General features: G+C 33.7%; 1 protein-coding gene across 1 annotated transcript; it reads left to right on the top strand.

Moving 5' to 3' along the window:
• Positions 1–5,929: 5,929 nt before the first annotated feature.
• On the top strand, positions 5,930–9,893 carry LOC132556600 (ER membrane protein complex subunit 4-like). The gene is made up of 5 exons (XM_060221027.1): positions 5,930–6,042; positions 6,520–6,643; positions 7,433–7,586; positions 8,342–8,499; positions 9,054–9,893. The coding sequence occupies exons 1-5, from the start codon at positions 5,945–5,947 to the stop codon at positions 9,087–9,089; spliced, it is 570 nt and encodes a 189-aa protein (XP_060077010.1). The 5' UTR covers positions 5,930–5,944; the 3' UTR covers positions 9,090–9,893.
• The last annotated feature ends 1,924 nt before the right edge of the window (positions 9,894–11,817 follow it).

Genomic DNA, 11,817 nt, shown 5'->3' with positions numbered 1-11,817 from the left:
CAGTGCAATCTTTTTTTTTTTTTTTCTATCTCTACATTAGATCGAGTAAACATGTGTCACATCGTTTGGGATAGTTTATTTACTAAAAATGATACCGGACAGATATACGTCTGTTTGGGGAAGTATAGGAGGAGCCATTATTTGCTTTATCTTTTTGGTCTGGTTCATTTAAATGCTTTAAACACTCAGAATACATTGATATATAAAATATTTATCCGTTTTGATATAAAAATGATGTAATTTAACGTTTGCTTATTTCTTATTAGCATCAAATAATCCGTATATTACGAATATGAGGGCATGGCGTTTGAGAGGATGTGACAATCTTAGAAGTTTCCCGTCTCGTTAGCTGTGTAGTTACACAGGAGTGTCTTGTTGTATATATAGATATAACGTTTTGAGGGAATGTGATAATCTTAGAAGTTTCCCGTCTCGTTAGCTGTGTAGTTACACTGGAGTGTCTTGTTGTATATATAGATATAACGTTTTGAGGGGATGTGATAATCTTAGAAGTTTCCCGTCTCGTTAGCTGTGTAGTTACACTGGAGTGTCTTGTATATATTTGGTATGGCCATTTTGTTGCCAGTTTAGAGGCATTAACATATTTTAGCACACATATTCATCAGTCATGCATCTGACTATCTTCAAACTACTTCAATGTTTTAAAACATTGTGTGGTGCGTCGGGGTATTGGATTTCAGGTTTCAAAAGTTTAATTTAGTTTAAATCAATTTAATTGCAAACAAACTACAACAGGACTGGACAAAAGTTATAACAACTTATTTACGTCCTTTCCATAACAAATAAAAACATGCAAATTAAGATAGTCACGTAATAGCCTTAGAACTTTTCATATTTCTTACTTAAAGATGGGCTTAGAAAATGAGGAAAAGAAAACAAAATTGGGGTAAGGGGTGGGGGCACCGACCAGAAATTCTGTGGATTTAGTGACTGTCATTTCCTAATCCAGTCGGCAAAGAACTGACTCTTTACTGGACACACATTGCGTTCTACTTATCTAAAATGTTCAGTCACATCCCATGCTTTAGCCGTCGTTCTCCTGGATCACTCCTTGTCCTTCGACGAAATCGTTCGCAAATACTTCTATTCACTGATACTGTTTTGAGTAGATCATGAAGGGAATATAGCCAAGGACGTACGCGCCACTGTTCGGAACCCCACTTATAACATCTTGTTAACCTCAAAGAGAAGATGCATATAACACAAACAGCGATTGAAAACAGTATATTTGCAGGCTTTCGAATTTGTTTCCTTTATCAAGCTAATGAGCGCAAATGACGGAGTCTTGACGACAGTATACTTTCGGCGAACGGACGAAAGTGTAAAATCAAATGGCAATTGTCGCGACGCATTTTCGTGAAGATCACAACCTTGTACTGCAGATAGTCCGGAGATGTTAAGTAGATAAAAAGCAGAATGTTAATATTTGCTCTGTTCGAAGGCATTTGTATCTAAAACGGGAAAAGAATGTTGTAATTCAATCCTCTATGAAACAAGCATTTCGTTTTGTTTTATTGTTTGTTTTTGTTTTTATCACCCCATAATTTACGAAAAACAACCTATTTCATTTAGTGATGTCACGTTTGATTGACCAATACGGTAGTGTAATATTTTCTATCTTATTGATCAATAGAGAAAAATCCGAACAGCCGGGACTGAAGTTTGGAATATATGGTCAAGAGTTTTGCACATCTTAATAACAAACTGACGTTTTCTGTCAAGTGGAAGATTATGTGTAGATCACATAAATAATAACCAATGTTTATGAGAAGATTTGAAATATAATGTATAACTCTTTATAATAAACATACATAAAGCCCTATATCAAAGGGTTATTTATGCGAGAAAGGAGACTGGTTAGTTGGCATAAAAGCTGAGATATCCCGATGAGCAATCGGGTCATTTGTGATTCTTATTTCCCCTGATCTGAATTCGAGTAAAAATGTTAAGATCCTAAGCGTACTGACCTTTTCTCGTATTTCAGGGCTATGAGAACTAATATACTATGTTTACAGGATACACATTTCACCGAAGAAAATGAAAATATTTTAAGAAATGAGTGGGGCTTCCAGTGTTACTTCAATTCTTTCAAATCGAATCCAAGGGGCGTTGCAATTTTGTTAAAAAATAACTTTGAATTGAAGGTACTTAAAGAAAGAAAAGGTGGAAGGCCTTATGGTAATTTTCTAGCTATCGAAATTGAGATTGAAAATGTTATAGTTACCCTTATTAACTTGTACGGTCCAAATGAAGATAATCCTGAATTTTACAATATTTTATCTGAAACAATAGAGGATTTTGGTAATAAATATGTGATTATTTGCGGTGATTTTAACCTGGTTCTAGACCCCGAAATAGACTATGATAACAGTTACAAACAAATCAATAATCCTAAGGCAAGGGGGAAAGTTTTGGAAGTTGTTGATAACTTTACACTAATAGACATTTTTCGGGAACAGCATGAAAACTTGAAAAGATACACATGGAGGAAAAGTAATCCACTAAAACAGGCAGGTCTGGATTTCTTTCTTGTTCCAGAAAATTTACTTTCCAGTACTATAAAATCAAACATAGAACCTGGGTACAGGTCTGACCATTCTTTTCCTTCAATTTCCCTAAAACTTACTGAATTCAAAGCAGGGAAAGGTGTCTGGAAATTTAACAATAGTCTACTATATGATATGAATTACTTAAATCTAGTTAAAGAATGTATAATAGAATATAAAGAAATCTTTTGCCTTCCAGTCTATAACTTTTCTAAGTTATCAAACATATCTGATGCCAATCTTCAGTTTACCACTAGTGATCCTATTTGTCTTGAGACTTTACTTGCACACATCAGGGGTAAAACAATTTCCTACTCAGCCTATATCAAAAAACAAAAAAATTTAGATGAAGATACCCATAAAAAAGATATTCAAACTCTTGAAGAAGAAGACAGCACTGATTTAGTTCAATTGGAATCGAAAAAGAAAGAACTGGAAAGAATTAGAGAACATAGAATTAAAGGCAGCTGTATAAGATCAAGAGCTAAATGGATTGAAGAAGGGGGAAACCCACAAACTATTTTTTCAATTTAGAAAACAGAAATTTTGTCTCAAAAATAATACCTAAACTGCAATTAGAAGATGGGAGGATAATTGTAAAGCAAGAGAGGAAATTCTGCATGAAGTTCATGATCTTTATGAAAAGCTGTATACAGCTGATAGGGAGATTCAAAGATCACAATGTATACAAACTAAATAAACAGGAAGCAGAAACATCGGAGGGTACCATAACTCTAGCAGAAGCAGGGAAAACATTAAACAACATGAAAAATAACAAACGTCCTGGAATAGACGGTTTCACAGTTGAGTTTTTTAAATGTTTTTGGAGATACTTAGGTAATTTTATTGTTAGATCTATAAATTCTGGATATGAAAAATGTTAACTGTCTATTTCTCAACGACGTGGAATTATTACATGCATACCAAAGGGGGATAAACCCAGACACTTTATAAAGAACTGGAGACCAATCACATTACTTACTTTTATATATAAAATAGCTTCTGGTACAATAACACGTAGAATTAAAACTGTTTTAGACAAAATTATAGACAAAGATTAAACAGGATTTCTAGTGGGGCGATTTATGGGGGAAAATACAAGACTAATTTATGATTTATTGCGATATTCTGAAGAAAATGATATGCTGTTAATGATAGATTTCGAAAAGGCTTTCGATTCTGTTTCTTGGGTTTTTGTGGAAAAGGTCTTAAATTTCGTTGGTTTTGGAACTGGTATAATAAATTGGGTCAAAGTCTTCCATAATAATGTTAGTGGAACTATCAATCAGGGGGAAAACTTATCATCCTTTTTCAATATACAAAGGGGTTGTCGTCAGGGTGACCCAATTGCTCCATACATCTTTATTCTTTGCGCAGAAATTTTAGCTTTGAAATTACGAAATAATAATAATATAAAAGGTATTGAAATAGACAAGTGTCCAATTTTGCTTTCACAATATGCTGACGATTCCTTTTTGGCATCAGACGGTTCTGAGCGATCTCTTAAAGAATCTATTACTGAATTGAAGTTTTATGGTCGAATGTCTGGTTTGAAAATGAATATATATATCAAAACTACAGGTAGTCTGGATCGGGAGTAAGAAATTTTCTGAAGACACTTATCTTCCTGAGCTAAATTTAGAGTGGGACAGACATAAATTTACACTTTTGGGTATTGAGTTCCATGTTAATTTACACGAGATTCCAAAAAGGAATTTTGACAAAAAACTTACAAAGCTGAAATCTTTAATAAAAATCTGGAATAGGAGAAATTTAACTCCAATTGGGAGAATCCATATTACCAAATCACTCCTTATTTCACAACTAAACCACCTATTTATCTCATTACCAAATCCAGATGACTCTTTTATTTCAAAACTCAATACTACTCTTTTTCAGTTTTTATGGAACAGCAAAACTGACAAAGTTAAAAGAGAAGTAGTTTTTCAAAGCTATTTTAATGGCGGCCTGAAAATGATTAACATTAAAGCTTACATAGATTCTTTATGGCAAGTAATTCTGAAAAATACTGTTAATATAGACCTATTAGCAAACTGTGGTGTTGACTTTGTACAATTATGTCAGAAAAAAAATTAAAAATAAGTTTTGGATTGATGTTTTTAAAGCCTGGAACAAATTAACATTGATTAATGAAAAAAATACCCCAAAAGGAGATTTTTATCAGCTGTGATAAAGTTTCTATCTTCAAATGAAATCCCAAACTCAAAACCTCCATATCCTTTTATACCAACAAATTTAGAAATATTTATGATGAAAAGAAAAGGCTCCAAAGATTTTTACAACATTTTGATAAAAAGCAACACTATACCAACAGGGAAAAGGAAATGGAACAAAGTTTTTGATCTGAATGATTTAACTTGGGATCAAATATACAAAATTCCTTTCTCTGTTACTAGAAGCACAAAGCTACAATGATTTCAGTACAGAGTTAACCACCATATCTTAATTACAAACCTTTTCTTTTCAAATCACATCTTGCTATTTCTCCGTTGTGTACTTTATGTAATGCAGAAACTGAAACAATAATACATTCTTTGTGGGAGTGTAAAGAAGTTCAAAACCTACTTGATAGCTTTAAAATTTTACTAGAAGCTCTATTCATTCCATTTGATTTCAATAAACAATCTTTCATTTTTGGACTGACATCACCAAACCTCAATATACACAAAGTTGACAATGAAATACTTCTTCTAATCAAACAATATATATTCAAGATGCGATGCCTTCACAACTCTCTGAACATTTATAGTCTTATTATCACAATAAAATACCATTATAATTCACAAAAATACACTGCTAATAGTCAAGGTGAAATTGCCATGGAAAATTTCAAAAAGAAATGGAAAAAATGGGAGAAAGTTTGTAATTTGTGATTTCAAGAAAAATATATTGACCCACTAATGAAGTGCCGATAAACTATATACAGTATTTTGAAAATAATTTTTTTTTTTTTAGTATTTTAATTATTATGCCATCCCCCCCTTCCCTCTCTCTCTCTCTCTCTCTCTCTCTATTTTCTCTCTGCGGGTGTTTGTTGGTGAGGGTGTGTGTGTGTGTAAGGGGGCGTGGGTTGGTATATATGTTTATATATATATACACTGCAGATGAATTTTTATACCGATACACGAATGATATAATGCTCATGGCAATTATGAATAGTGGTGAGAGGAAGTGTGTGTCATGTTTTCTTGTGTATGTTTGTATTTATGTGAAAATTTCCAAAAATAAACAAATACAAAAAAAATGTTAAGATCCTCTATTTCAATAGTGGAACTCGGACATTTTTACTAAATCGTCTTGTCATCAATTTTCCCCGTTACAAGGGAGATAATTCTGATTACAGTTGGAAATCTTTTATGCCGGAGGAGGAAATAAGTGACAGGAGGACCAAGAAGATGGCATCAAGCAGGAAAAGAGGGTTCCATAAATGGACTATTGATTTTACGAGTTCACGGTGAGTATACCAACTAATTAACTGGTACCTGAAAAATGTTGAGTATTTTTACCAAAGGCAGATTTTAATGACCCCGATATATTGTTCTTATCAAAACTCAATACTTACTTCAGTTTTTGCAGTGTAACGTACGCGTGTTCGCAGGTTAGTAGGCCAAAATGATAGGCTTACTTATATCTCATTCCATTTTTTCAGCAGTTCTCCAGCAAGGTTTACGAAATCAGGATTCCATCTGTATATGTCCTTATTAAAACTATTTAAAAGATGTAAACCTCGTTTTTTAGACATGTCTTTTTGCAGAAACATATTTACTATAGATAGGAAGTATATCTTAGGCTATGTACCTTGCTTTGGCCCTTTTTGTTTACACTTTGAATGATGTAGCTATATGTAATGGAACAGATGCCTACCTCAGCAGCTACAATTATGTTTGTCTGTACCTGGTAATATCTGTCTAAATGTGTAACTTGTTTTTAGAAAACTGGACCGCCAACTGATGACACAAAGTGCAGAATTAAAACCTCCATTGGGGTTTAATGACAACCTTGTCAGTGTTCAGGATCACAGTGGTAAAGACTCTGACCAGAAACTCATTGATAAAGTAAGCATTACATCCACATGGAACTCTTACAGACCATGCAGAAGATAAAGTAAAAACCAATGTTGTGGTTGTACAGGATCATATAGCAAATTGAGGGTCCACTGTACTATATACATAATTCAGTGACAAGTGAATATAAATGTTAATTAAGTGTTTCAGAGTCTGTAAATTTGAGATTATAAAGAGTTCTGTCACTTTGAGATGTGAGCAAGTTCTATTTTTTGGGACTCATGATCTGATATTTGAGTCATGGACAATTACATATTGCTTTTCCCGGGAAAAAATCTGAAAAAAATTTCTGAAAGTACTGATTATATGATTACATTCATTCTCATACCAATAGGTTTTATGTCTTTATTTACTAATTTTTCGAAACAAGCGTGCACGCTCTATGCTCCAGGGGTTATGATTACCTTAGCTCTCTGCACCTTTGAATGTTTTATGGCAAACTTGAAGGCACAAGCCTAATTTGATCAGTCTAGAGCGGGTTTCAGGAGGAAAAAATTGACCAATCACAGACTGATATGCTCCTTTGAAGATTACAAAGGAGTAACACCCAACTTCAAAGCCGGTACAGCATACTGTTATGTGACTTTGAGATTCATTTGATGTACAACAAAGGATCAAAATAATCTTCTTGTCTTATCCATAAGGTGTCTCACATGAAATCTTTAATTTTGCAAGGAAATGTCCAAGGGGTGCAGATGCAAAAGGGATTGGAACCCCCATGAGTTTGGAGTTGGAGGATGACAAGGTTGATAACTAACATAAATTTTTGTGCATTTTTAGCGATCATGGGACATAGCCCTGGGACCACTGAAGCAAATCCCAATGAACTTTTTCATCATGTGGATGGCAGGAAATACTATTTCTATTTTCCCTATTATGATGGTGGGCATGATGTTCTTCAAACCCATCCAAGCACTCATAGCAATCCAGACCAGTAAGTTTCACAGCTACAGTTAAAGAAAACATAAGATTCTGTGTACCTTCGAAATGCTTTTATTCTCTTATTTTCAAAATGTCAGTAGGATTGTTTCTCCATCTTGAAAAACCTTTTTTTGCCCTGATGTTTACATTTTCTCCAATATAAAATGTATTGTGACAACCTTAAAGAGCAGTTTTAGTACAAGTGTAATCAACATTTTTGTTTTGTAGGTTTATGTTGAAATTGTTCAGAAAAGGAAAATCTTATCAATGAGTTTCCTAACAAAAACTTGTGTGAAGCATTTATCTGTGGAAGTAGCATTGTAGGACAGGTTCTAATTTTATCTATTCAGAGCAATGTAGTTGAAGTTATTTTTCTTGTCCTTACAGTACTCCTTCTGCAGAGTTTTTTGTTTTATAATGTTGTAGAGCTTTAAAACTACATGTAATTACATTAATTTAATTAAATCTCCGATCAGAGTTTACTTACACCCAACAGATGATGATAATTCAAGAGACTTTACCTCTTCATCACTGCGATATATATGTAGTTGTCTCAGAGTTGTTCACAAATTATCTAGCACTGAATTTGTACCTTAAAATATCTTTGAATCACCTTAAAGGATTAACAATATATATGTGTATAGATTATTACAAAGCGTTTATGTCTACATTGATTTGTTCTTTATTTTACTGCTTATATGATGATAAAATGTACCTACATCGTATTTAGTGAAACTGTGTTATATTGATTAAAACTGTCTGTTTCAGCTTTTAACATGATTGAGGGGTCTAAAACAGTCCTACAGAAATTTGTGTATTTAATCGGCAATGTTGTTTGCTTGGGATTAGCTGTTTACAAATGTCAAGTGATGGGCTTGTTACCAACACATTCCTCGGATTGGCTGGCATTCGTGGAACCTCAACAGGTTGTATAGCACTTTCTTTTGGAAGAAGTTTGTTTAAAGTATATAAAAGAGTTACAGAATATCCTGCTTGATTTTGTTATTGTCATATTTAACTGACTAGAATCTAATGTACTAAAAGAAGTAAATCAAACATTTTGAAATCTGAAGAATATTACCAAAGGATTATTGATCGCTACTTTTTCACACATTCCTGCACACTTTAATCCACAAATGTTTTATTTTGGTACATTGAAGAGTTTAACACATTCCTGCACACTTTAATCCACAAATGTCTTCATTAAGGTATAGAACTTAACACATTCCTGTACATCTAATCCACAACTATGATTATTTTGGTACACTAAGAGAGTAGTATTCCACATCTACACACTGTAATTAACAACTGTGTTTTTTTCAATGTCTTCACAAAGATTAGGACCTGGAACTTTGAGCTTTACTAGTCAACTAGCATTTACCATGTTTACATGAATTCATAAGCACAAGATTATCTTATAGAGATTAAATAAAGATGATTTAATTGTTATTGTAGTGATAATAATGCTTTTTTTCTTCAGAGAATGGAATGGTCTGGTGGTGGCGTGTTGCTGTGATCTGTGTGGAAGTCTATTTGTTGCATTGTATTTACAATGGACATGTTTGTGTTGTACCATACTGTTATCTGAAGATGCAAATCAGTGACTCACTCGAGACACCCCTTTACAATAGGAGTATTAGGCAAAACAATGTAGAAGGACAAATGTCTATACTCTGCAGAACAGCCAGACTGGACACCTATCCTTTGGGAGTACAAAACCAACACCTGTGAAAGACGCAGCAGAATTCTTAATCTGTATATTCAACAACTCATACTGGACAAGCATATGTTTAAAATTAGTACTAGACCGATATCAATATTCCATAAGGCAGACAGAGAAGCCTCTGTATTTAACTGTTTCTACATCTCAATAAGATCATTATACAAGACGAATCTATCGCTATTATTTATTTCATGGATACATGACAATTGATGGAATTGTCTTGTATACAGTTTGTACTTCACATTGTTGACTAGAATGCCTTAACAGTAATTTTGTGTGTAATTGCCTTCAGAATGTTATGTTCAGCAATATTTTCATCAGACGATACAGTGATAAACGTAGCAGTTGAGAGGCATCAAGAATGCAACATACACTACAGCAAATTTTCAAGTACTGGACTTTATACTCCAGAATCTTTCAGTTAATTTCCTTATTAGAATTTAATGGTGACGTTGGTATATTGGTTCATGCTAATGTGAGAGTGAAGTGTGTTAGCAAGACTTGGAATATGTACATGGTCATGATAAGTCTACACAGCATAGATTGTCAGTTGTCATTGTTAATTCATTCGTCAATAAATTTTCAATTCTTCTCCCACTCCACGTCTACTTTTATTTGTATTCAGTAGAATATTCTGAGTTGATGTTGCTTGTGATTTATCATTATCCTGTAATCACATGTTTATATGACATCAGAATTCTTGCTGTTTTAGATCATCATCATCTACTGGTCAATTATTCCTGGAGATTAGTCAATCTTGTGTTCCATGAAATAATTTCATTAATTTGAGAGATCTTAAATAATGTATGTGACACGGTATACCATACAGTGTGCTTAGTTACTTTCTTTCATGTTTTAAATTTGATATATTTGTATCATTAAGGAATGTTGGTAGCACCAAAGGATAAAACCTCAACCATGGACAAATCTGGTGCAATCTATCACATTAAATGTGTGGATTGTCTTCTGTGTGATGGAAATGGAAAGACTACATCAAGAATGGTTGTCAGAACACCATTGGTCCCACATGAGGGACCGCATCCTCATTTCCACTAGATTTATCACTGGTAAATATTTCAGTAGATAATGCTTAACTATACATATATTTTTTTTAAATTTTAAGTCTTATTTGTTAACTTTTTTTAAGAGTTTGTCAAATATTTGGCATTTTACGATAAGACAGAAAAGCTGAAAAAAATAATTGGTCGATAGGGAAGACAAATTTGTTAACACCTTCTTTGTTCAGATTCAATGGTAACCATGTTAGAAGGTCAGTAAATACAAAATTGGGATGGATCACAGCTCAGGTCATTTGATCAGTAGACAGAGCTATGACTGCATGACAGAATTATTTAGATTAACGAGAGTTGTGGTTACTCGGATGTTCTAGAGGGTCATTTATGACCAGGGACATATTGTATGTATCGTTGTCAAATACTTTGATTATTTAACCAACATTATTACTACAGAATAATATAGCAGTAATGAAATCATACAGAATATTCCAATGCGCTCAGTTTCTGATCACTTAACATTAGGAAACAATCCAAAAGTTTACGTAAAATCAATAATACCAATTGGAACTGGAAGACAAACTGACCTTTTGGTACTACGCCGAGTTGAAGGAATAATGCCAGTCTGAAATCTATATACTATGCTGAGGTGAAGTAAGAAGGAATAATGCTGGTCTGACCTCTATATGCTATGTTGAGGTGAAGTAAAAGAAATAATGCCGGTCTGACATCTATATGCTATGTTGAGGTGAAGTAAGAAGAAATAATGCCAGTCTGACGTCTATATAATATGTTAAGGTGAAGTAAGAAGGAATAATGTCAGTCTGACCTCTAGTTACTATGTTAAAGTGAAGTAAGAATGAATGAAGCGGTCTGACCTCTAAATACTATGTTGAGGTGAAGTAAAAGAAATAATGCCGGTCTGACATCTATATGCTATGTTGAGGTGAAGTAAGAAGAAATAATGCCAGTCTGACCTCTATATGCTATGTTGAGGTGAAGTAAAAGAAATAATGCTGGTCTGACCTCTATATAATATGTTAAGGTGAAGTAAGAAGGAATAATGCCAGTCTGACATCTATATAATATGTTAAGGTGAAGTAAGAAGGAATAATGTCGGTCTGACCTCTAGTTACTATGTTAAAGTGAAGTAAGAATGAATGAAGCGGTCTGACCTCTAAATACTATGTTGAGGTGAAGTAAGAAGGAATAATGCCAGTCTGACCTGTATATACTATGTTGAGGTGAAGTAAAAGAAATAATGCTGGTCTGCCTCTAAATACTATGTTGAGGTGAAGTAAAAGAAATACTGCCGGTCTGACCTCTATATACTATTTTGAGGTGAAGTAAGAAGGAATGCTGCAGGTGTGACCTCTTGATACTATGTTGAGGTGAAGTAAGAAGAAATGCTGCCGGTCTGACCTCTATATACTATGTTGAGGTGAAGTAAGAAGGAATGCCGCCGTCTGACCTCTTGATACCATGTTGAGGTGAAGTAAAAAGGAATA

This window comes from Ylistrum balloti, unplaced genomic scaffold (genome assembly GCF_031769215.1).
Source record: "Ylistrum balloti isolate Yb309-2 unplaced genomic scaffold, AGI_CSIRO_Ybal_v1 Utg370580, whole genome shotgun sequence".
Taxonomy (NCBI): domain Eukaryota; kingdom Metazoa; phylum Mollusca; class Bivalvia; order Pectinida; family Pectinidae; genus Ylistrum; species Ylistrum balloti.
Note: the sequence above shows the minus strand (reverse complement) of the source record. Positions and strands in the feature narration are given on the sequence as shown.

Coding starts and splice junctions, on each gene's coding strand:
- LOC132556600 (XM_060221027.1), top strand. CDS start 5,945: ATGCCGGAGGAGGAAATAAGTGACAGGAGGACCAAGAAGATGGCATCA. Junction 6,043..6,519: donor ATTGATTTTACGAGTTCACG/GTGAGTATACCA, acceptor ACTTGTTTTTAG/AAAACTGGACCGCCAACTGA. Junction 6,644..7,432: donor ACCAGAAACTCATTGATAAA/GTAAGCATTACA, acceptor GTGCATTTTTAG/CGATCATGGGACATAGCCCT.